The 19,424-nt window shown below is 46.6% G+C and overlaps 1 protein-coding gene across 1 annotated transcript; it reads left to right on the top strand.

Annotated features, from left to right (window-relative positions):
- Positions 1–3,168: 3,168 nt before the first annotated feature.
- Positions 3,169–19,114, top strand: tsku.S (tsukushi, small leucine rich proteoglycan S homeolog; the record flags this gene model as incomplete). The annotated part of the gene is given in 2 exon segments (NM_001095549.1): positions 3,169–3,416; positions 17,794–19,114. A coding segment is annotated over 1 exon segment (1,056 nt). The 5' UTR covers positions 3,169–3,416; positions 17,794–17,801.
- Between the last annotated feature and the right edge of the window lie 310 nt (positions 19,115–19,424).

Here is a 19,424-nt window from a genome sequence, read left to right as displayed (position 1 = left end):
TGAAGCCCACATTTTTTTGGGGGGGGTGGCTCTAGTTCCAAAAGTATAGTAATTGAAAATAAAATAAAAGTGTTAACCACTAGGATATTGGGTGCAGGAATCAGATATTATGGGCTATAGAGGCAGGAGACCTAATAACTAACCAATTAACTGGCCTTAATAACAAAGACTAACCGCAAACCGTTTGGGAATCTTGTATCAAACTAAAATGTAATGTAAAGGCAAAGTGTCCTTCATATCATTTGATTTCTATCAGGTGCTAATGTAGCTTTTCTATGCGCAGCAGCCCAGTGATTTGTGCTAATCCCAACATTGTGCGACTATTTCCCGGTGTCTTTGTTTATCCCGGGGGACACGACGTTGCACAGTCTGACTAAATACAATGGGAACAATGGGTTACAAAGGGTCTTCATGCAACACGGTAGGGATGATGGAAGGGGGGTCGGCTAGACGCAGGAGCTGCACATTTCTTGTTAGTTTTGCCCCTGGGACTGTCTGTGGCTCCACTAGACTCCAGGCAGTTTGTTTATTGCTATTTCGGCAGTTTTCTTATAAATACACTTAGGGCAATGACATACAGGGAGACATAATGTATATATGTTATATTTCTATAAATTGCATTTAACAGTTCGGACCTCGGTGCCTGGACAGTTTGCCTCCACCATAATCACAAAAATCAGAATTGACCAGTCTGTGGCCCTACAGAACCACAACAGCCTGTGTATGAGAGCTGCAGTTCAGGGGAGGGGGTGCAGTTCAGGGGAGGAGGTGCAGTTTAGGGGAGGGGGTGCAGTTCAGTGGAGGGGATGCAGTTAAGGGGAGGGGTGGCAGTTTAGGGGAGGGGGTGCAGTTCAGGGGAGGAGGTGCAGTTCAGGGGAGGGGGTGCAGTCCAGGGGAGGGGGTGCAGTTCAGGGGAGGGGGTGCAGTTCAGGGGAGGAGGTGCAGTTCAGGGGAGGGGGTGCAGTTCAGGGGAGTAGGTGCAGTTTAGGGGAGGGGATGCAGTTCAGGGGAGAGGTGCAGTTTACGGGAGGGGGTGCAGTTCAGGGGAGGGGATGCAGTTCAGGGGAGAGGTGCAGTTTAGGTGAGGGGGTGCGGTTTATGGGAGGGGGTGCAGTTTATGGGAGGGGGTGCAGATTACAGGAGGGGGTGCAGTTCAAGGGAGGGGGTGCAGTTTAGGGGAGGGGGTGCAGTTCAGTGGAGGGGATGCAGTTAAGGGGAGGGGTGCAGTTTAGGGAGGGGTGGAGTTTAGGGGAGGGGGTGCAGTTCAGGGGAGGAGGTGCAGTTCAGGGGAGGGGGTGCAGTCCAGGGGAGGGGGTGCAGTTCAGGGGAGGGGGTGCAGTTCAGGGGAGGAGGTGCAATTCAGGGGAGGGGGTGCAGTTCAGGGGAGTAGGTGCAGTTTAGGGGAGGGGGTGCAGTTTAGGGGAGGGGGTGCAGTTCAGGGTAGGGGGTGCAGTTCAGGGGAGGAGGTGCAGTTTAGGGGAAGGGGTGCAGTTTAACAGTTCGGACCTCGGTGCCTGGACAGTTTGCCTCCACCATAATCACAAAAATCAGAATTGACCAGTCTGTGGCCCTACAGAACCACAACAGCCTGTGTATGAGAGCTGCAGTTCAGGGGAGGGGGTGCAGTTCAGGGGAGGAGGTGCAGTTTAGGGGAGGGGGTGCAGTTCAGTGGTGGGGATGCAGTTAAGGGGAGGAGTGCAGTTTACGGGAGGGGGTGCAGATTACAGGAGGGGGTGCAGATTACAGGAGGGGGTGCAGTTTAGGGGAGGGGGTGCAGTTCAGTGGAGGGGATGCAGTTAAGGGGAGGGGTGCAGTTTAGGGGAGGGGTGGAGTTTAGGGGAGGGGATGCAGTTAAGGGGAGGGGTGCAGTTTAGGGGAGGGGTGGAGTTTAGGGGAGGGGATGCAGTTAAGGGGAGGGGTGCAGTTCAGGGGAGTAGGTGCAGTTTAGGGGAGGGGATGCAGTTCAGGGGAGAGGTGCAGTTTACGGGAGGGGGTGCAGTTCAGGGGAGGGGATGCAGTTCAGGGGAGAGGTGCAGTTTATGGGAGGGGGTGCAGTTTATGGGAGGGGGTGCAGTTTAGGGGAGGGGTGCAGTTCAGGGTAGGGGGTGCAGTTCAGGGGAGGAGGTGCAGTTTAGGGGAAGGGGTGCAGTTCAGTGGTGGGGATGCAGTTAAGGGAGGAGTGCAGTTTACGGGAGGGGGTGCAGATTACAGGAGGGGGTGCAGTTCAAGGGAGGGGGTGCAATTTAGGGGAGGGGGTGCAGTTCAGTGGAGGGGATGCAGTTCAGGGAGAGGTGCAGTTTAGGGGAGGGGGTGCAGTTCAGGGGAGAGGTGCAGTTTAGGGGAGGGGTGCAGTTTATGGAGGGGGTGCAGTTCAAGGGAGGGGGTGCAGTTTAGGGGAGGGGGTGCAGTTCAGGGAGGAGGCGCAGTTTAGGGGAGGGGTGCAGTTCAGTGGTGGGGATGCAGTTAAGGGGAGGGGTGCAGTTTACGGGAGGGGGTGCAGATCACGGGAGGGGGTGCAGTTCAGGGGAGGGGGGTGCAGTTCAGTGGAGGAGATGCAGTTAAGGGGAGGGTGCAGTTTAGGGGAGGGGGTGCAGTTTACGGGAGGGGGTGCAGTTCAGGGGAGGGGGTGCAGTTCAGGGGAGGGGGTGCAGTCCAGGGGAGGGGGTGCAGTTCAGGGGAGGAGGTGCAGTTTAGGGGATGAGGTGCTGTGTCTTTGTCTTTTTTATAATTTTTGAATTATTATTTCAAATGGGGGTCACTGACCCCATCTAAAAACAAATGCTCTGTAAGGCTACAAATGTATTGTTATTGTTACTTTTTATTCCTCATCTTTCTAATCAGGCCTCTCCTATTCATATTCCAGTCTCTTATTCAAATCAATGCATGGTTGCTAGGGGAATTTGGACGCTAGTAACCATATGGGTGAAAATGCAAACTGGAGAGCTGCTGAATAAAAATCTAAATAACTCAGAAACCACAAATAATAAAAACTAACACCCAATTGCAAGTTGTCTCAGAATGTCCCTGTCTACATCATACTAACAGTTAATGAAAGGTAAACAAACCCTTTAAGAAAGAGGGATGGGAGAGAAGAGTTAGTCCTGCCCCCACGTGGCTGCTGCTGGCCCTTTAAACTGTGAGCGGCAGTTGCGAGTTCCCCGTGTTGCTGCTCCCCCTCAGCTGCCAGTTGGTTGCGCTCAGCGGACAATGCGGAGTCTCCCGGGCTGAGCGTGAGGCGGCGGATTCCCGGGGTACGAGGAGTCAATAAATGAGACACACGAGTGCGGGGAATACAATGAAATGCCGGATTGTCGGAGAGACGGAGTTTCCGCCGCGCGACTCTAACAAAAGCAGCTCAGCCCACCCTGCTGCCTCCCGACCCGACCCCTGAGCGCCCGACCCGCCGGGGATTGCAGGTAAGAAACGGGACTGGACTGTAACTGGGGCTGGTGATCTGTGTCTGGAACCCGCTGGGGTCGGCTACTTACATCTATTAGTTCAGTATGTTCCTACTTGTGTTCTGCAGTGGATCTTGTTCAGTAGCCCAGAACCAACCCTGTAAGCCCAGAACCACCCCATGTAAGCCCAGAACCACCCCATGTAAGCCCAGAACCACCCCATGTAAGCCCAGAACCCGCCCCATGTAAGGCCCAGAACCAAGCCCCATGTAAGCCCAGAACCAACGGCCCCATGTAGCAACCGAACCAGGCCCCATGTAAGCCCAGAACCAAGGCCCCAGGTAAGCCCAGACCAGCCCCAATAGTAAGCCCAGGAAACCAGCCCCATGAAAGCCCAGAACCAGCCCCATGTAAGCCCAGAACCAGCCCCATGTAAGCCCAGAACCAGCCCCATGTAAGCCCAGAACCAGCCCCATGTAAGCCCAGAACCAGCCCCATGTAAGCCCAGAACCAGCCCCATGTAAGCCCAGAACCAGCCCCATGTAAGCCCAGAACCAGCCCCATGTAAAAGCCCAGAACCAGGCCCCATGTAAGCCCAACCCAGCCCCATGTAAGCCCAGAAGCCGGGCCCCCATGTAAGCCCAGAAACCAGCCCCATGTAAGCCCAGAACCAGCCCCATGTAAGCCAGAACCAGCCCCATGTAAGCCCAGAACCAGCCCCATGTAAGCCCAGAACCAGCCCCATGTAAGCCCAGAACCAGCCCCATGTAAGCCCAGAACCAGCCCCATGTAAGCCCAGAACCAGCCCATGTAAGCCCAGAACCAGCCCCCATGTAAGCCCAGAACCAGCCCCATGTAAGCCAGAACCAGCCCCATGTAAGCCCAGAACCAGCCCCCATGTAAGCCAGAACCAGCCCCAGTAAGCCCAGAACCAGCCCATGTAAGCCCAGAACCAGCCCCATGTAAGCCCAGAACCAGCCCATGTAAACCCAGAACCAGCCCATGTAAGCCCAGAACCAGCCCATGTAAGCCCAGAACCAGCCCCGTGTGCCCAGCAGCCCACACAAAACCTCTGTGTGCCCAGAAAGCCCTCGGTGCGCCCAGAACCACCTCCGTAAGCCCCCCCCAAAAAACCTCAGTGAGCCCAGAAAACCCCAATATGCCCAGAACCTCAGTGTTTATGTGAAGTGCTGGGTCCTGTTGGGCAGCTTAGAACGTATATAACCCCCACTGTATAAGTGTTCAGTACCGGGGGTCCCTTCTTCAGACTTTGACTTATAAATGGGGGGGAGTGAGTGCCAAACCCTGGCGGATGCTGCAGACCCCACTGCAGGTCATATTATTGCGATGCTGCCCCCCCCTCAAAGCGGACTTACCTGAACTGCATTTAATTAGATTGGGGCAAGTTCAGTTGCCATTTGCGTTTAGACTGGGTTGGGGGACTGAGGGTGAAACTGGGGGTGTCAACCCCCAATGTCCTACCAGTTACCAATTTGTATCTTAGATTCTAGTTACTTCTCTCCAGCAAGGAAAGGGTGCAGCAGAAATTAGAAATGGCGGTGGGAGGGGAGATGAAAACTTATTGTGGGCACTTTAGTAATGGTACATCCCAGTCATGAAGCTTTAACTCCTTGGTGGCGGTTAAACTACAACTCCCAGAAGCCCTCGGCACCCACAGGCCTGGGAGTTTTAGTTCGGCAGCAACAATAGTAAAACTTATTCCAGATTAAATGTTTATTCTGTGCCATATACATTGCTCGTGTTACACTGTATCTGCAGGATATTGTATCCCAAGAGCTTGCAATCTACCAACTGCTACAGCTGGGTCTCAAAAGGGCTTCTGGAGATGTTAATCTTGGCCCCTAGTAACAGATTACTACTTGTATACTAGTTCCCTACGCACAAACTTATTTGGGGTTCACTATGGCCCCGAAAAGGTTAATTCATCTGATTCAACTCTCTCCCCTCCCGACTCCATCACTTGAGCAGAGGAGAAACTGCCACGGCAGCTGTAATTTGATCATCAGCTCCTTGTGCCGGGGGGGGGGCTTTACCTGCCCAAAACTCCGCTGCAGGGATTTCTCATGAAATAATTAATCCTTTTCTGTTCAACTTCCCCCCCATTAAATGACTCTTTTTATGAATCTAAATCTGACAGTTTCATCTCGTCTGTCCTTGTCCTGATCTCCAGCCAAATGGCAGTTTTTTGTTTATAAATCCGGTTTCCTGGATGGATTTCTCATGATTTTTATTTGTTTTGTCCTAATATATTTTGCTTCTTCGTTAATGAGGGACTTTCAGGAGGATATTTGTAATTCTGGGTAAGCGTGGGGGCTGCCATATTCCCCGCCTTTTGGGGTTTGAGGAGTCTTTTCTGCACAGTAATTATTTTTAGGAATAAATGGCGCATTATTTTATCGTGAGTTTGCGACTCGGCGTGTAACCGTTGCAGTAACTCGCTGCAGATGTGCTGCTTCTGGCTGGGGCTGATCTCCGTCAAGTCGCCCGTATTGGAAATAGTTGGCGCATGTTAGTGCAGCTGGGTTCCCTGGGGGGCATTTTTCCCAGAATTTCCTTTACCCCCCGCCCAACTCCAGCCTCCTTAATCCACAGCTGTTTCTGACACCCGGATATCCTGCCCGGCTGTTATTTTGTATATGGACAAAGTTTGGGGGGATAATCCATGCTCCTATAGAATTTAAAGGGCAACTTCACCATTTTACTCTGAGCAACTTTCCAATATACATAAACTTTTCATATTTGTACCTGAAAGTGAAAACAGTGACCGTCGCTTTCTGTTCTAAATCCCAAAACATTGTAGCAGAAGCTCCGCTGGCGTCTGCTACATTGTTTCAGGAGTCAGGACCAGCAGTGATCTCCCCCCACCATGTCTTGCTATGAGCTGAAAGTGGCCGTTCCAGTGACGGAATGAGGGATGTGTTGAGTGACGGCGTAACGTTTCCCTGATTAGATTAGAAGGGAATCTTGTGAGGCCTGTGAGTGTTTATGAATGGGCTGTGCCGCTGGAGGGGGGTTGTATCGCTGCACATGGAGGCAAATCAATTCCCCCAACTTCACCTTTTAGTCACAAGGGGAGGTTCACCTTTAACTAGGAAATATAGTTCCAGGCCGGCATCAATCCGGAACACCAAGGAGTAGAATTCAGGAGCCAAAAGTTTTTAAATATACAAAATATTTACATTATGTATAAAAGCAAAAAGCCTTACTCGTTTTGTGTCACCAGGAAACACTTAATCACAGGCTAAATTCTTGTAAACAGACCAGAAATCCCTTGGTGACACGAAATGGTTAAGGCTTTTTTTTTGCTTTTATACATAATGTAAAATAAAATGTTTTGTAAACTTTGGACTCCTGAATTCAACTCCTTGGTGTTCCGGATTGATGCCGGCCTGGAACTATATTTTCTACTTAACTGCTCCCCTATGCTGAAGGACCCCCCAAAAACTGGGAAAGCTTATTGACTCGAGTATAAGCCGAGGGTAAGAAATGCAGCAGCTTCTGGTAAGTTTCAATCAAAAAATTGAGGGTTTCTGCTCCCATTGGAGGTGCCGGCGTCTCGTCTTCGGATGCTGGCGAATATTTTTGGGCGCCGGCGACTGTTTTTGCGCTTGACCCGAGTATAAGCCGAGGTAAAGTTTTTCAGCATATTTTGGGGGCTGAAAAATTCGGCTTATACTCGAGTATATAATATTCATCAGTGGTTCACATGTAAGTTAACTTTTAGTATGTTATAAAATGGCTAATTCTAAGCAACTTTTCAATTGGCCTTCATTATTTAATTTTAAATATTTGCCCCCTCCTGACTCTTTCCAGCTTTAAAATAGGGGTCACTGACCCCATCTCAAAAACAAATGCTCTGTAAGGCTACAAATGTATTGCTATTGCCACTTTTTATTAGTCATCTTTCTATCTCAGCCTCGCCTATTCATATTCCAGTCTCTTATTTAAATCGATGCATGGTTGTTATGGTAGATTAGAGCCTAGCAACCAGACGGCTGAAATTGCAAGCTGGAGAGCTGCTGAATAAAAAGCTAAATAACTCAAAAACCACAAATAATGAAAACCAATTGCAATTTGTCTTAGAATATCCCTCTCCATCAGTGATCCCCAACCAGTAGCTCATGAGTAACATGTTGCTCTCCAACCCCTTGGATGTTGCTCCCAGTGGCCTCAAAGCAGGTGATTATTTTTGAATTCCAGGCTTGGAGGCAAGTTTTAGTTGTATATAAACCACTGCCAATCAGAGCCTCAAAGTAGGTTGATAATTCACCTAGGGGCTACTAAATGGCCAATCACAGCACTTATTTGGCACCCCAAGAACATTTTTCATGCTTGTGTTGCTCCCCAACTCCTTTTAATTCTGAATGTTGCTCATGGGTTCAAAAGGTTGGGGATCCCTGCTCTACATCATACTAACGGTTAATTTAAAGGTGAATAACTCTATAAACATTGCTGCTGGGTGTATGGAACAAAGCGGAGTTAAACCTACGGGGCACCGAATCTTCATGATTTGGTGAATATCAGTTTTGCCGTCTCCGTCAGGTTGTAGGTAGTTGTTTCGCTAGTTGCTTCATGCTGAGCTGGCGCACAAACAAACGCATACACAGCTCTGCACCAGGGTCTCTTGTCCAACCCATACCTTTCTTTTTCAGGGGTCCCCCTAGCGCAGGGCTTCTGGCTGCCCCCCTGATTGTGGCAGTTATTAAATGACTTTCCATCCTGACCCTCTTCTCATTGCCCTTGTGAGTAGAGTAAAAAGGTATTTCTTTAAGTGGACTTGCCCTTTAATGTTAAACTTCAAAAGAGAAGCCGATTATACAGTAATGCCCCGGGAGCTGCTGCGTCGGATAAGAATGTTTCTCGCAGACAAAGGGATCTTTCATTGGCCGAAATATTTCTTTTTAATTCAAGTCACTGTAAGAGGAGGTAACGGCGACACATTTATATCCACTTTGTACAGATTCTACGTCATTCCCATCAGTCTATTGGGCAACTATCAAGGAAACCGTCCCTATGGCTGCACGGTGGGGTTACAGGGGGCTCAGTGGGGGGTCTGCTTCTTCCTCTGTCGTAACCTGCAATTTTTGGCAGGGCAGATTTTTTTTTGTGGGAGTGCCTGGTCCCTAAATTACCCCCTTCATTAGTCCCTGCTCCAGTGGAGCTTACAATCTAAGGTCCCTATCACATTCCCATCAGTCCCTGCCCCAGTGGTCTTGATAAAGGGCCTGGGTGGCCTGAAACGTTGCCCTATTTTTTGGATGTTTAAGTGTAAACCTCACACTTATTCAAATTGCCAGTGGGCTGCTGACCTTTTCTTCATTCCCATCAGTCCCTGTCCCAGTGAGCTTACAATCTAAGGTCCCTATCACATTCCCATCAATCTCTGTCCCAGTGAGCTTACAATCCAAGGTCCCTATCACATTCCCATCAGTCTCTGCCCCAGTGGTGCTTACAATCTAAGGTCCCTATCACATTCCCATCAGTCTCTGCCCCAGTGGTGCTTACAATCTAAGGTCCCTATCACATCCCCATCAGTTCCTGCCCCAGTGAGCTTACAATCCAAGGTCCCTATCACATCCTCATCAGTCCCTGCCCCAGTGGAGCTTACAATCTAAGGTCCCTATCACATTCCCATCAGTCCCTGCCCCAGTGGAGCTTACAATCTAAGGTCCCTATCACATTCCCATCAGTCCCTGTCCCAGTGAGCTTACAATCTAAGGTCCCTATCACATCCTCATCAGTCCCTGCCCCAGTGGAGCTTACAATCTAAGGTCCCTATCACATTCCCATCAGTCCCTGTCCCAGTGAGTTTACAATCTAAGGTCCCTATAACTTCTCCATCAGTCTCTTCTCTAGGGAATTTATAATCTAAGGTCATTGTCTCGTGGCCTGTGCATCATGTTGTGCCACAGTCTGTAAAATCCCTTTCACTGCGAGAGGCCGGGGCCCCTTTGGGATATTAAAGGCCCAGTATCTCCATAGCATTGTCCCAAGCGCTGGAGTTTAATCTTTCTCTGAGCTGTGGCCGACCCTCCCAGCCTTTTGCCCAGTGTCTTTCCAGCGAATGTGTTCGAGAGCCGGGCAGAATACGAAGTAGCCTGGGCTGTTTGTTCACTTATTCAGCAAGTGCCATCTTGTCCTCTGCTCACTGACAATGCGGGAAAGACAATTAAACTGCAGTGAAATCTGCCGCCTCCATGTGAACTGGACTCTTTGTCTTGCGGCTCCTGCTCGACTCCCTTCCTCCTCCTCTTGGATGAATTAAACATAAGAAAATTGTGTCGTCGATACACTGGAAGTAAAATGATTCCTGCAAATTGTGGGGAGAAAAGATGTTCATAATTTTGTTCTAAATGATGAAATGTGTATTAATGACTGTTAGTTTATCTGGAAACAACCCTTAACCCCTTCATGTTTAACTGGTCTCTATCTTTGTTTAGTACACGGTCAGTACTTTCTCAAACCATAAAGCAGGACAGGACTGTTGCTTACAATGGGGATCAGACAGGATCTGTGCAGCCACTGGGACAGAATGCGCTGTTATACAGATAGCTAGAATCTCAGCTGCCATAAAGCAGGACAGGACTGTTGTTTACAATGGGGATCAGATAGGATCTGTGCAGCCACTGGGACAGAATGCTCTGTTATACAGATAGCTAGAATCTCAGCTGCCATAAAGCAGGACAGGACTGCTGCTTACAATGGGGATCAGATAGGAACTGTGCAGCCACTGGGACAGAATGTTCTGTTATACAGATGGCTAGAATCTCAGCTGCCATAAAGCAGGACAGGACTGCTGCTTACAATGGGGATCAGGTAGGATCTGTGCAGCCACTGGGACAGAATGTTCTGTTATACAGATAGCTAGAATCTCAGCTGCCATAAAGCAGGACAGGACTGCTGCTTACAATGGGGATCAGATAGGATCTGTGCAGCCACTGGGACAGAATGTTCTGTTATACAGATAGCTAGAATCTCAGCTGCCATAAAGCAGGACAGGACTGCTGCTTACAATGGGGATCAGATAGGATCTGTTCAGCCACTGGGACAGAATGCTCTGTTATACAGATAGCTAGAATCTCAGCTGCCATAAAGCAGGACAGGACTGCTGCTTACAATGGGGATCAGATAGGATCTGTGCAGCCACTGGGACAGAATGCTCTGTTATACAGATAGCTAGAATCTCAGCTGCCATAAAGCAGGACAGGACTGCTGCTTACAATGGGGATCAGATAGGATCTGTGCAGCCACTGGGACAGAATGCTCTGTTATACAGATAGCTAGAATCTCAGCTGCCATAAAGCAGGACAGGACTGCTGCTTACAATGGGGATCAGATAGGATCTGTGCAGCCACTGTGACAGAATGTTCTGTTATACAGATAGCTAGAATCTCAGCTGCCATAAAGCAGGACAGGACTGCTGTTACACAGACTGCTGCTATGTAAGGTGTAAGCAGACAAACTTATTTTTTTCAGAAGTGTCTCATGTAAGTGGTCCAGAAGGCCATTCTCTCTCTCAATTTTTTTGCTTCTTCCACAGAAATCTAATCTTTCCAGTTGTACAGTCCGTGTCCTTTCCTTGTATTCTTGCCCTAGTGGTGCTGTTAAAGAGATAAAACACTGACGCATGTTTGTGGCTGTTGGTTTCCATATCTGCCCAGTTCAAGTCCAGCAAATAATCAGGATCCCACTGACCCATAAGAACTCAATAAGCCACTTGACAAAAGGCCCGAGGGACCTGATTTACCCAATTTGATATAGTTTGTCATTTATTTTCATGCCACATACTTATTTATTTATTTATTTATTTATTTATTGTTAACCAATTTTTCCTTTACTTTATGCTTCCAGTTGCTTAGACAAGGGTAATGGGAGTTGTAGTTCTGCAGCAACTGAGCCTCGCAGGCTGCCTGTCTCTAACCAATATCTTTATGTGGATGAGGGGAGGGTTGTGTGCGTCTGTTACCCACTTGTGCATTGCTCACGCCGGGAGCTTTAGTTCCATCATGTAGAGACTTTCTTGCTTTGAACTTTCTCTTCATTTTCTAAAGTTCATGTCACTTTCCCCCACTACATGGGCATCTTTATCTGTGCTTTCTGCTCCCCTGACTCACAAACTGCCCCCCGACATCCTGCAAACAACAGGCAGGGCCATCAGTGACTATAATCCCTGGTTACAAACTGGGGTGCAGCGCTGCATAATGAGGGCCCCTTTGTACTGTCAGGGGCCCCAGCAGAGCAGAACTTCGTATACCTTCCCCAGGCTCTTATGAGCAGTTAAAATGCAGACGGGGTGCTATCCCTGGGTGACTGAGCAGCAACTGTCGTACGAGCCCCATGGGCCGGAGTTCTGCCCTGCGTTGGGATTGGTTCAGGCTCCTTATGGGACAGAGGCTTAAAGGGCATGTAAAGTGTAAAATAGAATAAGGCTAGAAATGCTGTATTTGTATACTAAATATAAACATGCAGTTACTGCACCACAAGCCTAATCAAACAAATTATTTATGCTTTCAAAGTTGGCTACAGGGGGTCACCATCTTGTAACTTTGTTATACATCTTTGCAAGACCAAGACTGTGCACATGCTCAGTGTGGTCTGGGCTGCTTAGGGATCATCATAAACAAAGCTGCTTGAGTTCTGCATGGCTGGGAAGTAAGGCGGGGGCTCCCCCTGCTGTACATAAGTATGATTGTTTCCCTGCAGAGCAGTTAGGGACCGTCTGACAATTCCTATCCACAGCAGTAAATGAAGGGAGAATTTCACTGCATACAGTCAGGTTTCTTATAAAAACGGTACACATTTTTTAATTAAAGTATATTGGAGATAGGTTTCTTTTTCATTAAAGAAAGTAAAAATGGGATTTTATTTTTTTTGCCTTTGCATGCCCTTTAAAGACAAAACCACTTGTGTTCCACCACAGCTGCTGAAAGGCAAACGCTTTGGGTTTTGATATTTTTGCACTAAACCGTGCAGAACAGTGAGATCCAAAGTGTCATTTTACTCTTTATCCAAAGTTATTGGTTATTTTAAGAGATGGAAATGGCAGTTTATTAAGTGGCCCCTCCTGTAAAGGTTGTGCTGTGAAAAGCTCTTTATACCACATGGAAATAGTGACTCTATTACAGGGGTGTTACACCTTTTTATATTCACTTTTAGGCTAATTCTAAGCAGCTTTTCAACTGGTCTTTGAATTATTCTTCTAATTCTTTCCAGCTTTCAAATGGGAGTCACTGACCCCATCTAAGAAAAATAAATGCTCTGTAAAGCTACAAGTGTATTATTGTTACTTTTTATTCATCCTCTATCTATTCAGGCCTCTCCTATTCATATTCCAGTCTCTTATTCAAATCAATGCATGGTTGCTAGGGGAACTTGGACTGTAGCAACCATACTGTCTGCCCTGCCTGCATTTGGCTAATGATGGAGAGCTGCTGAATAAAAAGCTAAATAACTCCTAAACCACAAATAATAAAAAGTGAAAACCAATTGCAAATTATCTCAGAATATCCCTCTCTACATCATACTAACAGTTAGTTTAATTTATTGGTAAACCAGCTGGAATATGCAATTCGATATCTATGAGGAAGTTTTTATTTCATGATGCAGCTTTGGGGTTTACTTGCCCTTCTGATAAAAATCCTGTGACCTGGTGGCCAAAGCGCCGGCAGTTGAAATGAATGGGCAGCTGCAATATATAGTATATTGAGATTATATTAGAATATTATATAACAGCCCAGAATCCCCGCCGGGTACAGGAGTCATGAAGAGAGATTTTCTTACACGGGGAATTTGCTAGAAATGCTGCCGATCCTGCTGAACTGCTTCTTTCTTCCACTTTTATCTGAGGAATGAGAATTTCTAGGAGTTCCCCCATGCAGAGAATCTCCCTTTCCTCTGGTGTCTCATTCACCCCTCTCTTTCGGGTATGAGAAGCATCTCTTGCCAAAATTCTTGCCAAGAACCTGCTCCAGACTTCGTCGTTCAACCTGAAAGGCATTGATTATGCACAGACATGTGGGAATGTCGGCCCTCCAGCTGTGCTCCAGCCTTTCATGGGCCCCAGGCTCCAGATCTTACGCTGTAAAGCAAATATACAGAGTCCTCTGCCCCCCCCCCAATACTTGTAATAGAAACAACATGGCAGCTCCCACCCACAGAGAAGAAACATTGTAGGGAATGAGCAATGACTTGAGTGATCTCTTGGGCAGCTCTTTGAACTGATTCTTTCCTCGCCGGATGGCGATCTTCATACCTGCCCCATAATTGGGCTGAGGAGCTGACAATTGTGTCTGGGTGACTTTAATCAGCCCCTGTATGGCAGGGGGGGGGGTAATTGGCAGTAGTTGGGGGCACTGTAAACTTTTAAAGGACAAGGAAAGTTTAAACTAAAGAAGTAGGTAGAAATGTTGTACATGATGTTTTGTGCTTCTGTACCAGCCCAAGGCAACCACAGCCCTTTAGCAGTAAAGATCTGTGTCTCCAAAGATGCCCCAGTAGCTCCCCATCTTCTTTTCTGCTGATTCACTGATTCACATGCTCTGTGCTGCTGTCACTTACTGAGCTTAGGGAGCCACTCACAATATACAGTACACATAGAATAGAAATGTCACAATATAAGGCTGATTAGTAATTAATACACATAATTACTACATGGCAGAACAGAAACCAGTGCAATTAGCATCAGAATTGAATAATCAGCAAACCTGTAGCATCAGCTTATATTACAGCCAGGGAAGCTCATTTTCTGCTGGATAATTAGTGACGAGCCCTAAGCTTAGCTTCTCAACAGCCAATCAGAGCCCACTGAGCATGTGAGTGTCACAGACACTTTCCAAGATGGTGACCCCCTGTGACAAGTTTGAAGTCCTGGATCATTGCTGCTATTGACAAGCTCAAACTTTAGCCTCGTGCAATAAATTCACTTTATAAAATATGCCTTTTTTTAGCCACATTCATTTCTAGGGTTTAGTTGTCCTTTAAATGGACTGCCGACTGTGGCCAATTACCATTTTAGATCAATGAAGGGGCAGTTGTGAGTGTATTGCCCCCCCCCGAGCAATCCTTAAAGGACAGGCTAGTAGTCTCCCAGGACCCCCACAGCTGTAGGGCCCCCACTCCCAGCAGGTTTAGCAGCGGATCTCATGATGATGATGATGATGGTGGTGGGGGTGGAATAGTCCCAGCTGGCTGTCTGGTTATGAATGGAGCTTTATAATTCAGTTGTGATGTAAAGGGTAAATAAATAATATTTCTGCATAATAATTTCTATTCAGGCCTCTCCTATTCATGTTCCAGTCTCTTATTCAAATCAATGCATGGTTGCTAGGGGAACTTGGACCCTAGCAACCAGATATCTGAAAATGCAAACTGGAGAGCTGCTGAATAAAAATATGAATAACTCAAAACCCACTAATCCTAAAAAATAAAAACCAATTGCAAATTGTCCTAGAATATCCCTCCCTATACCCTACTAAACGTTTGTTTAAAGGTGAACAACCCCTTTAAGCATTGCCCCCCTGCTGGAATCCCCCATGTAACAAAGGTCCATACAAATATGATGGGAGTCCTGAAGCCTTTGGGAACCACATACATTCCATGGGTTAAAGGAAACCAAATGAGGTCACTTTTGGAGACCTGCTCATTAGCGCTGCCCTAATTAATTTCTCCTTCTGAGGCTCAGACGCTGCCAGACTCTAATTACGGTCACTCCTTTTCCCTTTAGTCTGGTGGTTTCCATTGGGAACAGACTGTTTATCAACGGGATGCTGGTTGTTTCCTATTCACATTAGAGAGGCTCCACCTCTTCCTTCCCATTTCGGCTCCTGTAAACTACAACTCCCAGCATGCCCGGGCAGCTTTCCTAAGAAAATACTTTCCCCAACTGGCTTAAAGAAGCCACTAAAAGCAAGTGGGAATAGCTCCAAATGTAAATTACATATAACTATAAAAACAACTTCTTGTCATACCTTTGTACCGTATTGTCTAAGGCAAGCCGTATAGCAGCTCCCACCCATATGTTTTAATACCAGGATACTGTGTAACTGTCAGGCAAGACAGGTTTTTGGCTTTTGCACAGGTGTGGGATCCATTATCCAGAAAGCTCTGAATTATGGGAAGGCCTTCTCCCATAGACTCCATTTCATCCAATTCAATTTTTTTTTTAAAATTAATTTCCTTTTTGTGTGTAATAATAAAACAGTCGCTTGTACTTGATCCCAACTAAGATATAATTAATCCTTATTGGAGGCAAAACCAGCCTATTGGGTTTATTTAATGTTTATATGATTTTTTCTAGTAGATTTAAGGTATGAAGATCCAAACTACGGAAATAGCAGTTATCTGGAAAGCCCCAGGTCCAGATCATTCTGGATAAAAGGTCCCATACCTGTAGTAAAACCTAGTACCTTATCAGTTTTTTTGCATAATAATAATAATCTGGTAGCCCCCTGCATATATTAGATGGGTCCATTCAGGGGATTACCTCCTCCTGCAGAGCTAGGATGTCCTTGTGCAAAACTGTCACATACGAGAGTCGGTGCCATTGATTTGCTAAGGAGTTCAGACTAGGCAGATTAATATAGTATATATTAGTATAAAAGGGTGGCTGACCCTTAGAGACAGAGACATACGCTGAGATTCGGGGAGATTTAGTCGCCCTGCGATAAATCTCCTCTTCTTCGGGGCAACTAATCTCCCCAAACTGCCTCCCGCCGGCTAGAATGTAAATCGCTGGGGGGATGGCACTCCGAAGTTTCCTCTTGAGGCAATTTCGGAAAACAAAGCGCACCGACTGCCATCCCGCCGGCGTTTTACATTCTAGCCTGGGGGAGACAGCTCGGGGAGATTAGTCGCCCCGAAGAAGAGGAGATTTATCGCAGGGCGACTAAATCTCCCCGAATCTGATCGTGTTTCTACCCTTAAGTTAACTTAATCGGTTTTATAAAATGACTTATTCTGAGCTACTTTTCAGTTGGTTGTTGTTGTGAGTTTTTTTTCTAGTTTTTAAACTATTTACCAACTCTTCCCAGCTCACAAATGGGGGGGGGTCACTGACCCCATCTAAAACAAATGCTCTGTAAGGCTACAGATTTATTACTATTATTGCTGCTTTTTATCCTTCGCTATTTTAGACCCTTTCCTAGTCCAGTCTCTTATTCAAATAAATGCATGGTTGCTAGGGTAATTTGGACCCTAACAACCAGACGGCTGAAATTGCAAACTGGAGAGCTGCTGAATAAAAAGTTAAACAACTCCACTAATCATAAAAATGAAAAACAATTGCAAATTCTTACAATATCCCTCTCTGCATCATACTTAACTTAAAGGTAAACCACCCCTATAAATGTGCCTTCCAAAGGGGTTACTGCATGTAATAAATAGGAGCCCAGTTGCTAGGTCAGGTCCCCTATAGCAGCCAATAAGCAGGTAGCATTTACTGGGCATCTGATTAAAAATGGATGCCTTATAGGTTGCTATGGGATACAACTCCTGGGAAACCTTTGCCTTTTTTGTTTTTTTTGCATATGGGGGTGATTGAGGGGGTTGGTGTGTAAGTGCTGCGCTGTATGTTGGCGCTATTAGGCGTGGGGTAATCTTTCCTTGGGTAGGATCTGTTATGTGGCTGTAGAGGGGGAGACACTGGTGACCAACTGCAGGGGTGCCTGTGTGATCTGGAGAGTGTTGGGAAGAGGATAAGAGACACGCAAGGAATTTAGTGTTAAACCTACTTTTGGCATCAGTTGACGCCACAGAATCCCGTGCTCCTTATCTGGGATGAGCCTTATCTCATACTCTTGTGATTCAAGTGCATTTACACTGCTGGGTTTATTTGCTGTCATTTAAAGGAACAGTTCCACCAGAAAACCCTGCAGTAGAGGCCTGCACCCTTCACACACCTGCCCTGGAGGGAGAGCTGCCTTGTTTCAGTGGAACATGTAGTCGGGATCAGCAGTGAAGGGAACACAATGGTTCAGACACGCTGCTTTCAGCAGTAATTACAATTACACATAACTCCTATAGAATTACATTTGGGTTTACTTCCTCTTTAAAAAGAGAAAATTTGGTGTCATTAAAGAAGAAAGGCAATGGCCGGGGGTTGATAATTCCTGCCATTTCCCATGCTCCTTGTGGAATGTTCAGATGTTCTAATCCTGCGATGTCTGGACTTGCATGGTCAGTGCATAATTCGCATTCTCTCCCTGGAGTTTTATTACCTGGGTGGGTAGAAATGAATTTGACTTTGTGCTCCTGTTACAGAACGATCGGTGTTTCATGGTGGATTTCCTTGTTTATCAGTTAATTAATGAATGTCCATTTTCCAGCTGAAAGTCTGACCCGAATTCTAATATTCCTGTGTGTTCCGATTCATTTCCAGGTCTAACAATGGCTCTTTCTTCTTGGATTTTCTTTCTTCTCGTCCATGGAATCGTCGGAGCGAGCAGGACCTGCTTCCCGGGGTGTCGGTGCATCGTGGATAACTTTGGCCTGTTCCACAGCTTCAGCTTGACCAAAGTCGATTGCAGCGACGTCGGACCCCATGTGGTCCCGGTCTCCATTCCGCTGGATACCTCGTATCTGGATCTCTCCTCCAACAGGCTAAAAACCATCAATGAATCCGTGCTGTCCGGACCTGGATATACAACTTTGATAAACCTTAACTTGAGCTACAACCAGATCGTCAAGATCTCCTACTCCACCTTCTCCAAACTGAGATACCTGGAATCTTTGGACCTTAGTCACAACCTTCTAGAAACCTTAGCCGATGGCAGCTTTTTATATTCACGCCTCACAGAACTTGACTTGAGTTCCAACAAGCTCCAGAAGGTCGGTGTTGGTGCCTTCACTCTGAAAAGTCAAGGAAGATCCATGACCATCAATCTTGCAAACAACGAGATCCATTCCATCTCCAGAGGAGCTGAGCGTCCTGTTCCGAACATCCACAGCCTAATGTTGTCTGGAAACCGGCTTCTCTCTGTGCCGGATCTCCATGGAATCCCACTCCATCAACTTGATTTGGACAGGAACCCTCTTTCCAAGATTGAGAAGGAGAGCTTTCTGGGGCTTGAAGGTCTCACACACTTATCACTGAGCGACTTGCCAAACTTAAGAGAGGTCTCGCCTTACAGTTTCAAAAGTTTGACGTCTCTCTTGGAACTTGACTTGTCCAACAACCCCAATCTAAAGTCTCTAAGTTCTGACATGTTCTTTGGCTTGAACGCCTTGCAGGAGCTCGACTTGGCTTATTCTGGTGTGGCCTACTTGCCAAAAGATATCATGCTCCACCTGCCCTCCATGAAGAGCATTACTTGGGGGGAAAATATCCGTTGCTTGAAGACTGTGAAGGAAAGCATATTCCATGCACAGAAAGGCAAAGTCCAAAAAGAAGTCTTACTTTGCCACGATGACCATGGTGCTGTGCCGGCACAAGACCTTTTGTAAGGCTTAATAATTGTGTACATTACACTGCCCAAACACAGTGCCTTTTTATAAGAACCTTTCCAGTAATTTATTTATAATTCTTCTACAGTGATTTTCACTAGGATTTGTATCCAATGTTGCTTACCAGATCAGTAAAGTAATAGTGGGGGTTGCGTTTTTGGGGGGGGGGGGAGTTTTGCTGCCCCGTATTACATTTGTACTTGGCCTAATATTCAAAAATAACTTCTTGCCGAAATAAAGGAAGTCGAATTTTATCAGTGCAGAGAAATGTGGTCGGTATCTGCAGATCGCTGCTGCGTGTGACAAGTGCCTTAGAATATTTCTGATCAGATCGTGTGCCGGGTATTCGCAGGGAGTATTGATAAAATGATATACGAAATTATAGGAAACTTTTTTTCTTTTCTTTTTTTTGCAGAAAATTATGACCCAAGAACCTGTAATTGTTGAGACAAAATAAGCCTGAGAGAAGCTTTTTGTAAACTGTGGGTTTTTCTTTTTTTCTTAAATGAACCACTTTAGAGAAAGGACTGACTTTGTATTTTTGTTTTTGTTTTTGTTTTTTTACTT

Source organism: Xenopus laevis, chromosome 2S (assembly GCF_017654675.1).
Source record: "Xenopus laevis strain J_2021 chromosome 2S, Xenopus_laevis_v10.1, whole genome shotgun sequence".
Classification (NCBI taxonomy): domain Eukaryota; kingdom Metazoa; phylum Chordata; class Amphibia; order Anura; family Pipidae; genus Xenopus; species Xenopus laevis.
Note: the sequence above shows the minus strand (reverse complement) of the source record. Positions and strands in the feature narration are given on the sequence as shown.